At 35.6% G+C, this 13,568-nt stretch overlaps 1 protein-coding gene across 1 annotated transcript; it reads left to right on the forward strand.

The window, feature by feature from the left end:
* Positions 1-1,883: 1,883 nt before the first annotated feature.
* On the forward strand, positions 1,884-8,471 carry LOC113398578 (odorant receptor 46a-like). Its single transcript, XM_064216915.1, has 9 exons — positions 1,884-2,158; positions 2,251-2,462; positions 4,063-4,175; positions 4,249-4,324; positions 4,448-4,610; positions 4,696-4,795; positions 6,106-6,219; positions 7,603-7,758; positions 8,373-8,471. Exons 1-9 carry the CDS (start codon positions 1,884-1,886, stop codon positions 8,430-8,432), a joined length of 1,269 nt encoding a protein of 422 aa, XP_064072985.1. The 3' UTR covers positions 8,433-8,471.
* The last annotated feature ends 5,097 nt before the right edge of the window (positions 8,472-13,568 follow it).

The following is a 13,568-nucleotide window of genomic DNA, read 5'->3' on the forward strand; positions in this document are numbered from 1 at the left end:
AAAAGAATTATTCAAGAGAGATGCGTAATCTAAATAGGAACCGGAAATGATTTGTGTTGTTAATATTATTGTAGTTAGGAGATACAACGCCGTAGTTCCCAATATTGGGGGCGCATTGGCTAAGTGAGGAATAGTTAACATTTATAGCACCGATGATCTTTGATGATCAACTACTGTCTGTCTATTTTAGATAAAAAAAAAACCTCGAAAATATCTCATCATAACTTTAAATTAATGAAAAAACTTTTAGTAACAGTTTTTTATTCATTAAGTGCGTTTAAACAAATCGAAATCGCGTGTTCGCTGACAGATAGTAAACTGCACGTAGTGTCTAATTAATAGCGGCGTATCGCGTGGAAGAGGCTAACTTGTTTCGACTAGCGTCGGATGTTCGGTAGAACAAGTGAGAATTATTTCTTAAATGTTTTAAATGAAACTCACTACCGCTGAATGACATAAAATACACCTAATATAATAAGTCTTAATAAATTAATAGTTTTCGGAATTGTCTGATTTCTTTCATCAAAATATTCATCAAATTTTCTCTTTTCATACAAAGAACTTTTGTACATTTAAAAGGTATTACTGAAGTTCTTATATAGAATTAAATACTTTATAAATGACATCAAAGTTAATTGTGACTGTTGTGAAAAAGTGAATTGCTAAGTTTTCTTCACGATACTTGCAAAAAGTAAAATGTCTGTATTTAGCCTGAAAATAATATATTTCCAACAACGTCTTTGAAAATACAATTATCCATACTTTAGAGAGCGCTACGTTTTCTTATGTTGAATATAATTACATCGACGTGGTAATTATAATAATTGCTTTCGGGGACATATTAAATTAACCCTTTTAAGGAGAAATAATGACATAAAGTAAAAAAGGTCTTTCCTTTTTACATAAATAGCTAAGATTTTAACTAATTCTCATAACTTGAAAATGTTTAAACAACGTTTATGCAGAAGTAATGTGATCGGTTGAGCAGTTACGTCGTCAAAACGTAACAAAAAAAATAATTGACTTTCGCATATATAACATCAGTTAGAAGAAGCTGATGGTGAGACGAATTAATTGGTATTCTAGGAGGATATTTAAAGCCCCACATATACATATCATGAAGTGAATTCTCTTAGTATGCCAACTATGAAACTTCCCAGTATTGAAAATTTATTGATAAACAAAAAAAAAAATACTTCTATTGCCCAGGAAATTGATGTTATTTTTATTTGCCCAATATAGCTAGACAAAAAAAATAAGAGTTAGTTATTCCCAAGTAATTATAGTGTTACCCAAGATTAGCAAAAATAATGTATCACTTGAAAGACTTTTACTCAAAAAGAGTCGTACGTTAGCTACGTAAACTTTATTAGTATAAATGATAAACGTAGTGTTTATCATTTATACTAATAAAGTTTACGGTGATGCCCCACTACCAATAGATTGGTCAGAGTACGTGAATATTAATGAATTTTCATGTACTTACTTCGTGTTTATAATCACTGAAGGGAAACAGTATATACGCCAGATGAAATTCTGCCACATATTCACCATCGAGCAGTAGATTCTTCAGCGTTATGGATTGAGCTCTAAAACTTTAGGCCGGGCCCTGAGACATTTATAAGATTTTAATAAGCTTATAGCATATGAAAGTAAAATGGTATTTTAATGATAAAAAAATAATTTTGATTAAATTCTTTGTAATTTCTTCAAAGAGCTTCCTCTTAACGAAGTATTTCGTTTTGAGTGGCCGGTGCTTGTATAAAGCTTTTATACTCAGATATAGAATGATCGTGATTGAAAAGATCATTTTTCATACAAAACTACGAAGGCTTGGTCTCTTGTTCAGCTGAACGCTTGAAATAAAAGTTGTTTTAAAAATAATGCAAGATAAATTTTCGGCCTTAAAGCCCTACCTACCGTACGGTGTGATCGAGTCGTGGGACGACTTGAATCCCCGGTTATATCATGACGTCCATATTTACTGGCTTAAATTTTATGGCATGTGGTATCATAACTTTAGGCCTTATAGCCTCAGCTTTTGGTGTCACCTAATCTACACAATAATCGTACTGTGGCTCGTGTGCTTCTTACCTTGTATTGGGGAAATTTTTTACTTGCTCAGGCGACAGGAAAACATTGGCGACATTGCAGAAGGGTATACAGACGAATACTATTCATTGTTATAACTGTGCGTACTCATCTTTTGTAATTTTAGCGAAATGTAAAATTTCTCCCCTCTTTTTACAGGCTATACTTGTTCCTGAGTGAAATGTACACGTATTTCAAAATTGCTGTATTTTGGCTAAATAAGAGAAAATTTTTAAGTCTTTTGAAATTCCTACATTGCGATGAATTCAAGCCGGAAGAGAGTGAACACAGAGAGATTTTGAGAAAAAGCATTAAAACAGCGCGTTTCGTAATGACGTACTATTCTACGATGTGTGTCGGCGCGGTTTCTGGTAAACGGGCACTTTGTTTTTTATAGTTTTACAGGCAAAGGCTGCCGCGGGTGCGCTCGGAAATTTAAGAATTTAATACATTAATGTCCACATTATATTCACATCACGTTCAGTGTATTTAAGTGAGATTTTTATTTATATAAATGTATGTGTGTAAAATAATGAATACACTACTAAAGTTGCATTAAAACTGATCCATTTATAAAATTCGTTAAAATTATATAAAACGCTAAAAGCGTTAAACGGGAGTTTGGTATGTGGACAGACCAAACGGCACTCAAACCAATTTTTCAACGTTAAAATTGAATAACTTTTCAAATAAACTTTTTTATCAGCCATGAGCATAAATATTATTTTTTATGAGAATATCACATAAGCCGTTTGGTTTTGTGTTGAGTAGAATAAAGCAATCCTATATTAGGCCGTAGGTGTCGTAAGTGCCGAGTAAGTAAATTTTAGCTTCAATCAGTAACATTGTGAGCGCATTGAACCTCAACAGTTCGAACAGTGGCATTAAATTAAGTCACTGGTAAAGTATTCCCATGGAAGTTTGGCGTAAGTAGTTAGGCGGACGTAAAAAGTTCCACGTTTTTCATGCAGAAATCATAATTCGAATGTAAATGATTATATTTTATAATCAACTACTTGTCGGGTTTGTCGTCAGGCGTTCAATGAACTTTAGTTCGGTTCTGTTGTATGGCCACGAAAGAGCAACAGATTGACAGACAGACAGAGTGAATGTTAAATTTACAATATTAGTATAGATAAATTGGCAGTAAAATGAAAAAATAAATCTCAATTGTCTTTAATCCAACTGGTAGTTCCAGATTAATGCGCTCAAACGAACAAACAAGCTTCAGCTTTATAATAAAAGTATGCAATTTATGGAAAAATTGTACTCTTATTGCATCACTGAAGCTGAATATCAATATTTTAAAGTTAAATTAAGCGCTGAATTCTTTGTATAAGTCATTGGACGTCCTTCCATCTCGAATACACTTTGGACGAACCAATCTTAAATGATCCTTTCAAGAAACGATCTAGATACGATTGATGCTCTTAGCTGACAAACTGTGACCGGTCATTATTTCTGGACTAAAATGCATAACCATGAAATATAAAAACTAGATCAATGAGATTATTAAATGTTACCGCACTATTTATTTTATTCATTTTGATCCAAGTAACGAAGTTCTATGACTAGTTCTATGCTGACGATCAATCATAGGAGCAATATTTATTACTTCAAACTATATAATGAGAATCAAATACATGTTTCAATAGGTTAAATTTATTACTTTACAATTATTCGGTAATACATATATATATTCATATATACAACCCATATTTCTACATATATAATATCTACATCTTCTTACATATATATACATATATTATATAGAGTTTGTTAACAGGAATGAACATATTAAGTCAAAACTACTAATTTTGTCGGGTCGGTGTGTGTAAAAACTTTAACAAATTTTGAATAGAGATAAGCCTAGGGTTAATATTCTCGGAGGTTGCTTCAAATATCAAATATTCAGGGTATCCCAGGTCACACATCGGCGGCTAAAGGTTAATAAATAACACTTTCTTTCAGTTGGAATTGTGACGCCGTTCACCGAAAACTTCGAAATACTACCAACGAATGTAGAATACCCGTTTGTTGATGTGTACAAATCACCTATGTATGGTTTAATTTACCTTCACCACGTACGTGCCTTTTAATAAGATTATGAAACATGTTTTGTTTTATTTTCCGTAAGTATTTATTCTCTATTTCCAGATGTATTACAAACCCGCCACCTGCATTATTGACGGCGTGATGGATACAATTTTAGCTGCTTTCGTAGCATCCGCTAGTCAGACTACTTTTTATTTAATTTTTATTATCATGGATTAGTACATTTTTAAGTATATTTTTTATTATATTTTAAATAAAAATAAAACTCGTTATTGATGTCGTGTTCGTTTTATTCTTTCAGTTGGTCAGATTGAAATTTTAACGTTCAATCTTCGAAACTTTGAAGTCTTAGCCGATAGAAAATATAGGAGAGATATCATAATGAATCGGAAACTACGCGACAGAAACTATTACATACAGAGCGTTTTAAAGAAAAGTATTATTCACCATAACGCTATCATACGGTGGGTTGGCTAATGGCTACAGTTTATTCGCGGTCCTCTAATAGTCTCCTAGTCCTAGTCATTTTATTGTCACGCTGTTTTATAGATACGTGTCAATGATCGAGAGCGCGTTCAGCTTAGCTTCTGCGCTTCAATTCATGCTGAGCGTCATGGTACTCTGCTTAGTAGGATTACAATTTTTGTCGGTAAGCATTTTCTTTATAATAAAGATGTTTTGACTATTCGTCATTGAGCCACGCTGCCATCTCCTCTTATTGAGAAGGTTTGGTGCTAATCCGCCACGCTACTCCAGAGCGGCTTGGTGGATACACACATGCAGCTATTTTTAATACGATAGATGCAGTTTTTCCCACGATAACATAGTGGTAGGGCTTTGTACCATACGCGTATAAACGCGTCGTGAGTGCGATCCTGCCGGCCTTCGAGGCCTGGATGCCTAGGAAGCGACGAGTCACTATCCGACTTACACAGGTGCTGACCGGTCACGATTGCTTTGGAGAGTACTTGTGTAAGATCGGACGCGAGGCAACGGCGGTTTGTCACCACTGCGGGGCGGACCAAGACACTGCCCAGCATACGCTGGAGGCGTGTCCCGCGTGGACCGTGGAGAGGCAGGGCTTGGTCCAGGAAATCGGGCGAAATCTCTTCCTGCGGGCAGTCGTGTCGGCAATGCTACGCAGGGAATCGGCGTGGGAGGTCGTAGTCTCCTTCTGTGAGACTGTTTTGGTCCAGAAGGAGATTGCGGAGCGGGCTCGGGATAGGGCCGATCCCGCTCGGCGGAGACGACCCACGGGTCGTCCTCCCGGCCTCCAAGCCCCATTGCCCGGGGCGGAATAAATAGGGCATTCCCTCCGGCCGTGGGTCGCATCCGTTTCATACAGCCGAGAGGAGGACGGCAGTCCGGTTATGGCCCCGGACTGCCGGTGTACGCACCAGCGAGGGGTGCGGGAAGGGTGAGACCATTCTTTGCCCTCCTGAGTCGTGCTCCGCCAGTCACGAGCGGAGCAACGCACGGGAGGGGCAGCGGACGTGCTGTGAAAGCGATCCCGCAGCCTCTCTGTTTCCGTGCTGATGGCGGCCATCGCGGGGGTTTTTAGTGAGTACAATCTCACATAACCCGACATCCCCCCAGGAGTCGGGTATCTATGAAGATTTACCCTGCGTCAACAAAAAAAAAAGGGCTTTGTACCAACTAGTCTGGATAGGTAACAATATTTTTTGTGTTCCGATTTAAAGGTTGAGTGAGCCGGTGCAACTACACGCACAAGTGACATGATTGGTGGCGCATTGGAGATGTAAGGAATGATTAAAATTTCTTATGGCACCAATGTCTACAGGCGGTGGTGACCACTATCAGGTGGCTCATTTGCTCGTCCGTCAGTCGTCGTCAGTTGCTCGTATTTTATAAAAAAAAAACTTTTACGTCAATACTCAAAATATCATAAATACAAATTAAGTAATTTAAAAACAATAACATACTATTAATTTTTTTTAGATTGAAGACCCAAGGAGCCATCTTATGCAAATTGTATGGATGGCCATTTATTTGACTTGTATGTTGATAGAGGTTTTCATACTGTGTTGGTTCGGCAACGAGTTAATACTAAAGGTAATCCGCCCTTTCTATTCATCGCTGTAAAACGTGTTTTATTTTCGACGTTACCTGACTGACTATATATTATAAAATGTCATGTATGTGAAATATCACGGAGCGACGATAAAACATATACTAAAACTTTTGCCAGAAATATCTGGTATATTCGGAGATTCGTTTTAAACAAATATTTATAGCCAAGTCACATACATTGAATTTATTAATATAGAATAACATATTCTCTGTTGGAAAAATAGTTTTGACGAGCGACGAAACGGGTTTTCCATTTGCGAATGCTGAATTTTGTTAAGATTCCTGCGAATTGTGTTACATTGACTATTATTACTTCTGAGCTACTCAGATGAAAAGAGGCAACAGCTGTGTTTGCGCGCTTGACTACTCAAGACAAATGGTGACTTTTTAGCAGTTAACGGGCAAACTTGTGTCTTTTTGAGGTTGAATTGGACCATGTTTAGCCGGCCCCATTACGAGATTTTATTTAATAAGGACTTGATTTCAGATACAAGTTCATTTCGGTTCTTGTCGATGTGTTCCCGAGACATTAGCACGCCCGGTGTATAAGGTGTCTACGGTGCTGTCGTTTGGATAGCAGTGAATATTGCTAGTTAGCTATACATTATTGATATGCAGAAGAAACAGAGTAGGTTGTTAGTACGCAGCCCCGTGGAACACCAGAATTGACGAATGTTAAGTCTTTCGACTTAAAATTCGTATAAAAGTTATTGGGTTTTTCTATCGAAATTATCAGAAACTCTTTCCGGTCGAGTCGGATTTACCGTCCCATAGGATTACGAGAGCGAGGAAATCGAAAGTACACCTGTGTTTGTGCAACATGGTCTGCGTGGGAGTCGCCATTGCCTGTCACCTCAATATTCTAAATTTAAAGAGTGTGAAACTGCAAAGCTTAATTACTTCTATAATAATAAATCCTAAAACTTATCCGAAATCTGCTGCATCATCTGGTATACTGTTTGTGTTAGTCCATCTGGGTAGGTACCACCCACTCAGCAGATATTCTACCGCCAAACAAAAGTACTCTGTATTGTTGTGTTCCGGTTTGAAGGGTGAGTGAGCCAGTGTAACTATATTTACAAGGGACATAACATCTTAGTTCCCAAGGTCGGTGGCGTATTGGCGATGTAAGAAATGGTTAATATTTCTTATAGCACCAATGTCTATGGGCAGTGGTACTTACAATCAGGAGGCCTATTCGCTCGTGCGCCTACTTAAAGCATAAAAAAAACTGTTTATTGGCCTAGATGTTTCCAGTTACACATTACGAAAATACTCTCCTCATTTATTACTAGTGACAATAATTAATAAGTTCGTACTAGTTTTATGTTTATTCTTATTTAATTTTAATTTCCTACATTACAGAGTCTCGAGTTGCGCCAAGCTGCGTTTGATGGGGCCTGGTTAAAGACAGACCCCAAGACCACAATGTTGATTGTGATATTCCTTGAACGCTGTCAACGCCCTCTGCGGGTTACCGCTGGGAAGATTTTTACTTTATCACTGAATACTTATAGCTATGTAAGAAATATTTGTATATTACTAGTTCTGCTTAGTTGTATCACCTGCGTTATAAACCGATCGGCATGACGATTAGTATACATGTATACACAGTACAGCGGGGTGTGCAACGTCTGCCGGGATTAACTAGTGCCGTATAAACGCATGTTTCATACAGTTTAATATATGAGTTGACATTTATTGTAACCGCTTCGCGTCTTAGCATCGTAGCGAGAAGTTACACAATATGTAAAATTATTCAAATAAACCTGGTAGTTCCTGAGATCAGAGTACAGAACATTTGAAACTTAGAGATCTATTCAAGCACGAAGGCACGTCCCTCCGCGTAATGTACACGTAGAACATCAAAACAAAGCTAATCATATAAATTAATATGTTTTTTGTTGTCTTCACTCTTATGTTGATTAACATGAGTGTGAGGACATAAGAGTGTCTCAGTCTCACGCACACTAAGACATCTAGTAAGCACGACCGTCACTCAATACTAATGAACGCCGTTAATTTCGGTGCTCGCCTTCGTGAGTTAATAACTCAATATATTATTTCTAATATAAGTGTATATACAAATAACTGTCGAGTATGAAATAATTTAAATTAACATAATTATATTTCAGCTTATCAACTGGTCATATAAGACCTTTGCAGTGATGAGGAACATGAAAAGAAAAATTTAAAATCATTTATTTGAACAAATTCATGGTTTCATGTGAATATTTGTAGTCATTACGTTAAAAATGAGATATTTTAATTCAATAATATATTAATAGATTTCATCATTGTTACTTTTAGTAACACTAAATAATTACGAGTAATAAACTAAAAAAAAAAATGAAAAATGTGTTTGTATGACCCCGTTAGTTTCAGGTTTTGCACTCGACAAAACTCATCAAACGAGCGTAAACTCGAGGTACCTCTTAGTGGGCATTGAAATAGTTTGATTTCATGATTGAAATGTTCATGAATGAAAAGATCATGACTTAAATTGCAATTTCTTCATATTTTTAATTCAGATTGTGACGCTGCCAGGTAATATGCCTGGTAAATGTATTCAAATTAAAAAAGCATAATTGAAATTATAAATAATATGATATAACAAGGACAAGGACAATACTCTCAACAAAGTGGACTGACGATCTTGTGAAGATGTGGTATGGATGTGGATATCGCAAGAACGGCCTTTGGGGAGATTCTAAGGGATGCTGATATATGTAAATAGTTAGATGAAAGGATGGATTTCGTTTAAGCAAAATTACTTCTTATACTGCATGTTTTCACAAAAGTCAATATTTTATCATAAAGAATGTTTACTAAAAGACACAGACAGAGGAGTATGATCTCAGTTCTGAGTTATTTTAGTCTACACATTTATATTTTTGTATTTAAGATTATAAATAAATTATATTTAAAAGTCTAATTTAATATTCATCAGATTTTCCTCATTAATTTCGAGGAACGTCACTACAAAAGGCATAGCTTATAATAGATTCATACGAAAAGTCCCGTCTACCTCAATTAGATAAGAGTCTTACCAAAATTGCAAGAGCTTTGTTGCAAATTTGATTTCTATCTAAAATATGATTTAAGACAAACGTGAGGTAACGGTCTGTTATTTTCTCTCAGCTGGGTCTGATTGTCTGGCGATTGTCTGGCGTTTTTTATACCAGGCTGTTTACTTGGTAGGAGGGCTTTGAGCAAGCACGTCTGGTTATGTTTTACCTAATCATCATATATTCTATAGCCAAACTGTTTACTTAGTATTTTTGTATTCTGTTCGGAAGGCGGAGCGACAGTGTAAATATGGGTACAATGGCAACATCTTAGTTCCCAAGGTTGGTGGTCCACTGGCGATATAAACGCAATTGTTTTATTGAAAAATGTGGATTGGTTCATATACATATGCCTAAATTTCATTCGATATGTACCACCAAATAGAATGACTGTATTTGCTTATTGGCTCATATTTCTTTAAAGATAATTGAAGAAAAACTTCTTAAGTTCGAAGCATATTCGGAATTTGTCCGATGACAGTAAGTTTGCCGGCTATCCTGGTGTTCCAGTTCTCAAAGCAAAATAAGAAAAATGTAGACCTTTTATTTGCATGCAGCACATCGATTGTAAAATATCAGAGCACTTGGCGGAAGGCCAGCTGACGTTTACTGACCGCATTACCATCCAAGTGGTTAAGGATCGCTGCTTAACTTAACATCAATTCTTCGAATATTTGTCGTTCCAAAAGCGTGAGAATAAATGCCACGGCCAGTTTTTAATAGATAGCATACAGATATAAAATCTGAATTGTAACTAGTGTGACAGAGAGCCTGAGATAGATGTCAATAGCGTACAGGAAAAAACTTACTCTGCACATAAATAACTGCACTGTAGATAATACGTAGATATTTCAAAACCGGGAAGACACCAGTGAGGTTTTAAGTACCTTGTGTTTGTGATCAAACCATTCCAGAGTGATAACTTTGTATTGTAATACTTTTTAATAATTTTATGGGAAAGAACTGACTTCTGACGCACGGGTGACACCAGTTCAGGAGTCAGGGCTACTTTATGTAATATGTGTGTAATGCATAACAATAAAATATTAAGGTATTGTATTGTATATAGTATTTATGTCGGAGATCATTAGCTTAATTAGCTATTTTACTAAACGACGCTGTTCAACCAACTTACTGAATGGCATTCGTCAATTCGTTTTCCGTTCAAAGAATAAAATAATTAGCTTTAAAGTCTTCTGAAGTTGTTTGTTGGAGCAGTAACGTTTAACTACGATGGAATCGCGCGAAACACCTAGTTATAGTATAAACTCGTATTTGCAGTCAGGCTGCTTGACAACAATGGGTGACCCCCGACGTCCCAGTATATTGGGTATGGCCTTTTCAATCGAACGTCACCTACATTCACAGCCATTACTGTGATTACGTCGTTTCAATATCAGGAAACGGTTTTCTCAAACATTCAAAATTGGATCGGAGCCAACTGACATTACTTACAGGAGTATGATTTTACTTGCATCTGTCGCAGAATTAGGCAAAAAAACTATTGGAGTAATAAAATAAAAAATAGAAAAACTAAGGAATGGTATTGTCCTCCTAAATGAACAGGCTCAGTGATTAGAACGGCTGTGTTTTAACTGAAGATCGCAGTTTGATTCCGGAAAAGCATTACTGATTTATAATATTTGACATTCACCAGCTTGAACTGCAGCAGTATAGTTGATAATATTTGAATGCAGGACACTAAGACACACACACACGTACAGCTTTGAAATAGCTTATATGTATATTATAACTGATAAGCGGGTGACACCCACCTTGCATAAAGCCAGCAACGTTAAACTGTTACGAAATTAATGTTGTTCACGTAAAGAGAAAATGACCTACGTGACACTTTTGTCGAAATCGTCTTTTTATTCCTCATTTTTCTAATAAAACACCACATATCTTTGTGTGCTTATCAGATTATTTAAATATATGGATGTAGGTTTTATGCTCAATTCTGTCTTTTCTCTTGTTCGTGTAATACTAATTGCCTGGAGGAGCTTGGTGATACTGACTGCATAAATATCTTCATATTTTAGCTGTTATTCATTATAAATAACTAGCGACTCACCCCGGCTTCGCACGGGTGCAATGCTGATGATAAATATACTACAGAATGTCTTACAACATTCACAGTGTTTCGTTAGTAGGCGTTAGACAATACAAACCGCTATGTCCCTGCGTTTTAAATCTGTAATATCTTCGAAAATATTCATTGAAATTACATGCTGTAAATAGCCATATTGATCAATATTAAATGTATTTAAGGTACTTAATTGGATAAGGATTAATGTATTGCTAAAATCACTTCGAAAATAAGGCATTATTTCTCATAAAGAGTAAAGGATAATAAATTGTTTTTGTTATCCCTAATAGATAGACATATCATATTGCGGACTTTTTTGAAGACCTTTTTAAGGTGTGAAATACATTACTTTGATCTCGTAGGGTTCAGCCAGCGTTTGCAATGTAAGCGCAAAAAAATTGTTCAGTTATAACATTACTGTAAAAACCTTTAAAATTATCTTTGTTTTTCTAGTATATTGTACAAGTATTATACACATAAAACTTCTTCTTGAATCAATCTATCTATTAAAAAAACCGCAACAAAATCTGTTGTGTAATTTTAAAGATCTTATATACATAAGGACAGACAGCGGTAAGCGACTTTGTTTTATACTATTTAAAAATAATGATCATCATAAAACCCACGTGAGACGAGACAATTGAAAAAAGTGTTTATCTAAGTTCCAACAAGTTCAACAAGAGGTCTTTTTTAAAATAATGAGTTAATAACACAATCAGTATTCGGTCAATATATCAGTCCGCTTCTAAATAATATTGTACATGTTTATGCATCATACAGAAAAACTGAAGAACCATCTTTAGATTAAAGTATGGTAGCTAACAGTTTGGTGGAACTGGATGTAAATCCCTCCTTTTTTATTTAAAACCACTATTTACCAGTTTGCGTATCTAACGCAGACTGGTAAATAGTGGTACGTGGTCACCTACGCCTGTAGACATTGTCACTGTAAGAAATGTACTATACCTTATAAATGACAATGCGTCAAAACCCGTGGCAACCACGATGTTAAGTTCCATGTCTGTAGACTGTCTGTTTTTCACAGTTCATTTACAGATATTTTTCACAGGTATTTTCCATACTTACAGATCCACTAGCGTGACACTAATACTCAAGTAGCATTGATAACATATCTGATAGAAAAATAAATAGTAATCAGTATTTATTTGTTGGCTGCTGTCCCTGACCTGAATCCAAGGCCTAGGATTTGGTGACGTTTGCAATCTACTAACAAGGGACTTTCCTTTTCATTTCACATTATTTTATTGAAAATATATTTCTTCAGCTGAGATTTTATTGTCACTACGTTTCTCTACATTTATGACAATTTCGCTATGGCCAATAAAATAAATAAATTAATAAGATCGTTGTTAATTGAACATATCATTCATATGTATAACTTGGTCTTTATAAGTTGCTGTCCAACGGGAGTGTGAGTGTGTGGATTGCTACTGAAGACTTTCGACAGATGAAATTAATAACTTTTTATTGGACCGATTGGGACAAAGGCCTTCGAAATGGAAGCTATAGGTATAAACTAGTCGCTAAAGAACGAGGCAGCTATTAGCATTTAATTTAATCAACACAAAACATTTATTTAAATTTTCTTTTCAACGTGGTTATTAATTAAGAATTCGATTTATGTTTTTAACAAAAGATAAGTCATAGAAAACGAATGAAAGAAACGAAGGCGTAGATTTTATTCAATAAAGTTTTAACAAAAGATTGCCTTCACGTGACATTATATTACGAGGCGAGCGAGGAAAAGTTAGTTGAGAACAACACAGCAGAGATTTTGTTCTCTTTTTAGTTTCACATGACAGTTTAAAATAATATTAAGCTGTTTATTCTTGTGGCAAAGAAACTAATTTTCATGAAAAGTTATCTCATACCTCTTTGAAGTTAAGCCTGAAACGAACTCTTATAAAATATAAATAAAACCGTATTTATTGTGACTCAGCAAATGGCTCAACTGCCGTTTATATTCAAGTCCCTCTTAATAGAAAATATGGTTTTATTGCTTAATTTTATACAATTAATAAATTTTAATATTTCAAAAAAAAAACACTTCAAAGTCAATAATATATTCCTACAATTTTTACTGCACCTCTGTGACATTTGAATGATCTTCATATTAAAATTGAAGTCGATTAAGTGTGGAGCTACGACGGGTT

Source organism: Vanessa tameamea, chromosome 14 (assembly GCF_037043105.1).
Source record: "Vanessa tameamea isolate UH-Manoa-2023 chromosome 14, ilVanTame1 primary haplotype, whole genome shotgun sequence".
Classification (NCBI taxonomy): domain Eukaryota; kingdom Metazoa; phylum Arthropoda; class Insecta; order Lepidoptera; family Nymphalidae; genus Vanessa; species Vanessa tameamea.

Coding starts and splice junctions, on each gene's coding strand:
- LOC113398578 (XM_064216915.1), top strand. CDS start 1,884: ATGCAAGATAAATTTTCGGCCTTAAAGCCCTACCTACCGTACGGTGTG. Junction 4,176..4,248: donor GTTTAATTTACCTTCACCAC/GTACGTGCCTTT, acceptor CTCTATTTCCAG/ATGTATTACAAACCCGCCAC. Junction 4,796..6,105: donor TAGGATTACAATTTTTGTCG/GTAAGCATTTTC, acceptor AATTTTTTTTAG/ATTGAAGACCCAAGGAGCCA.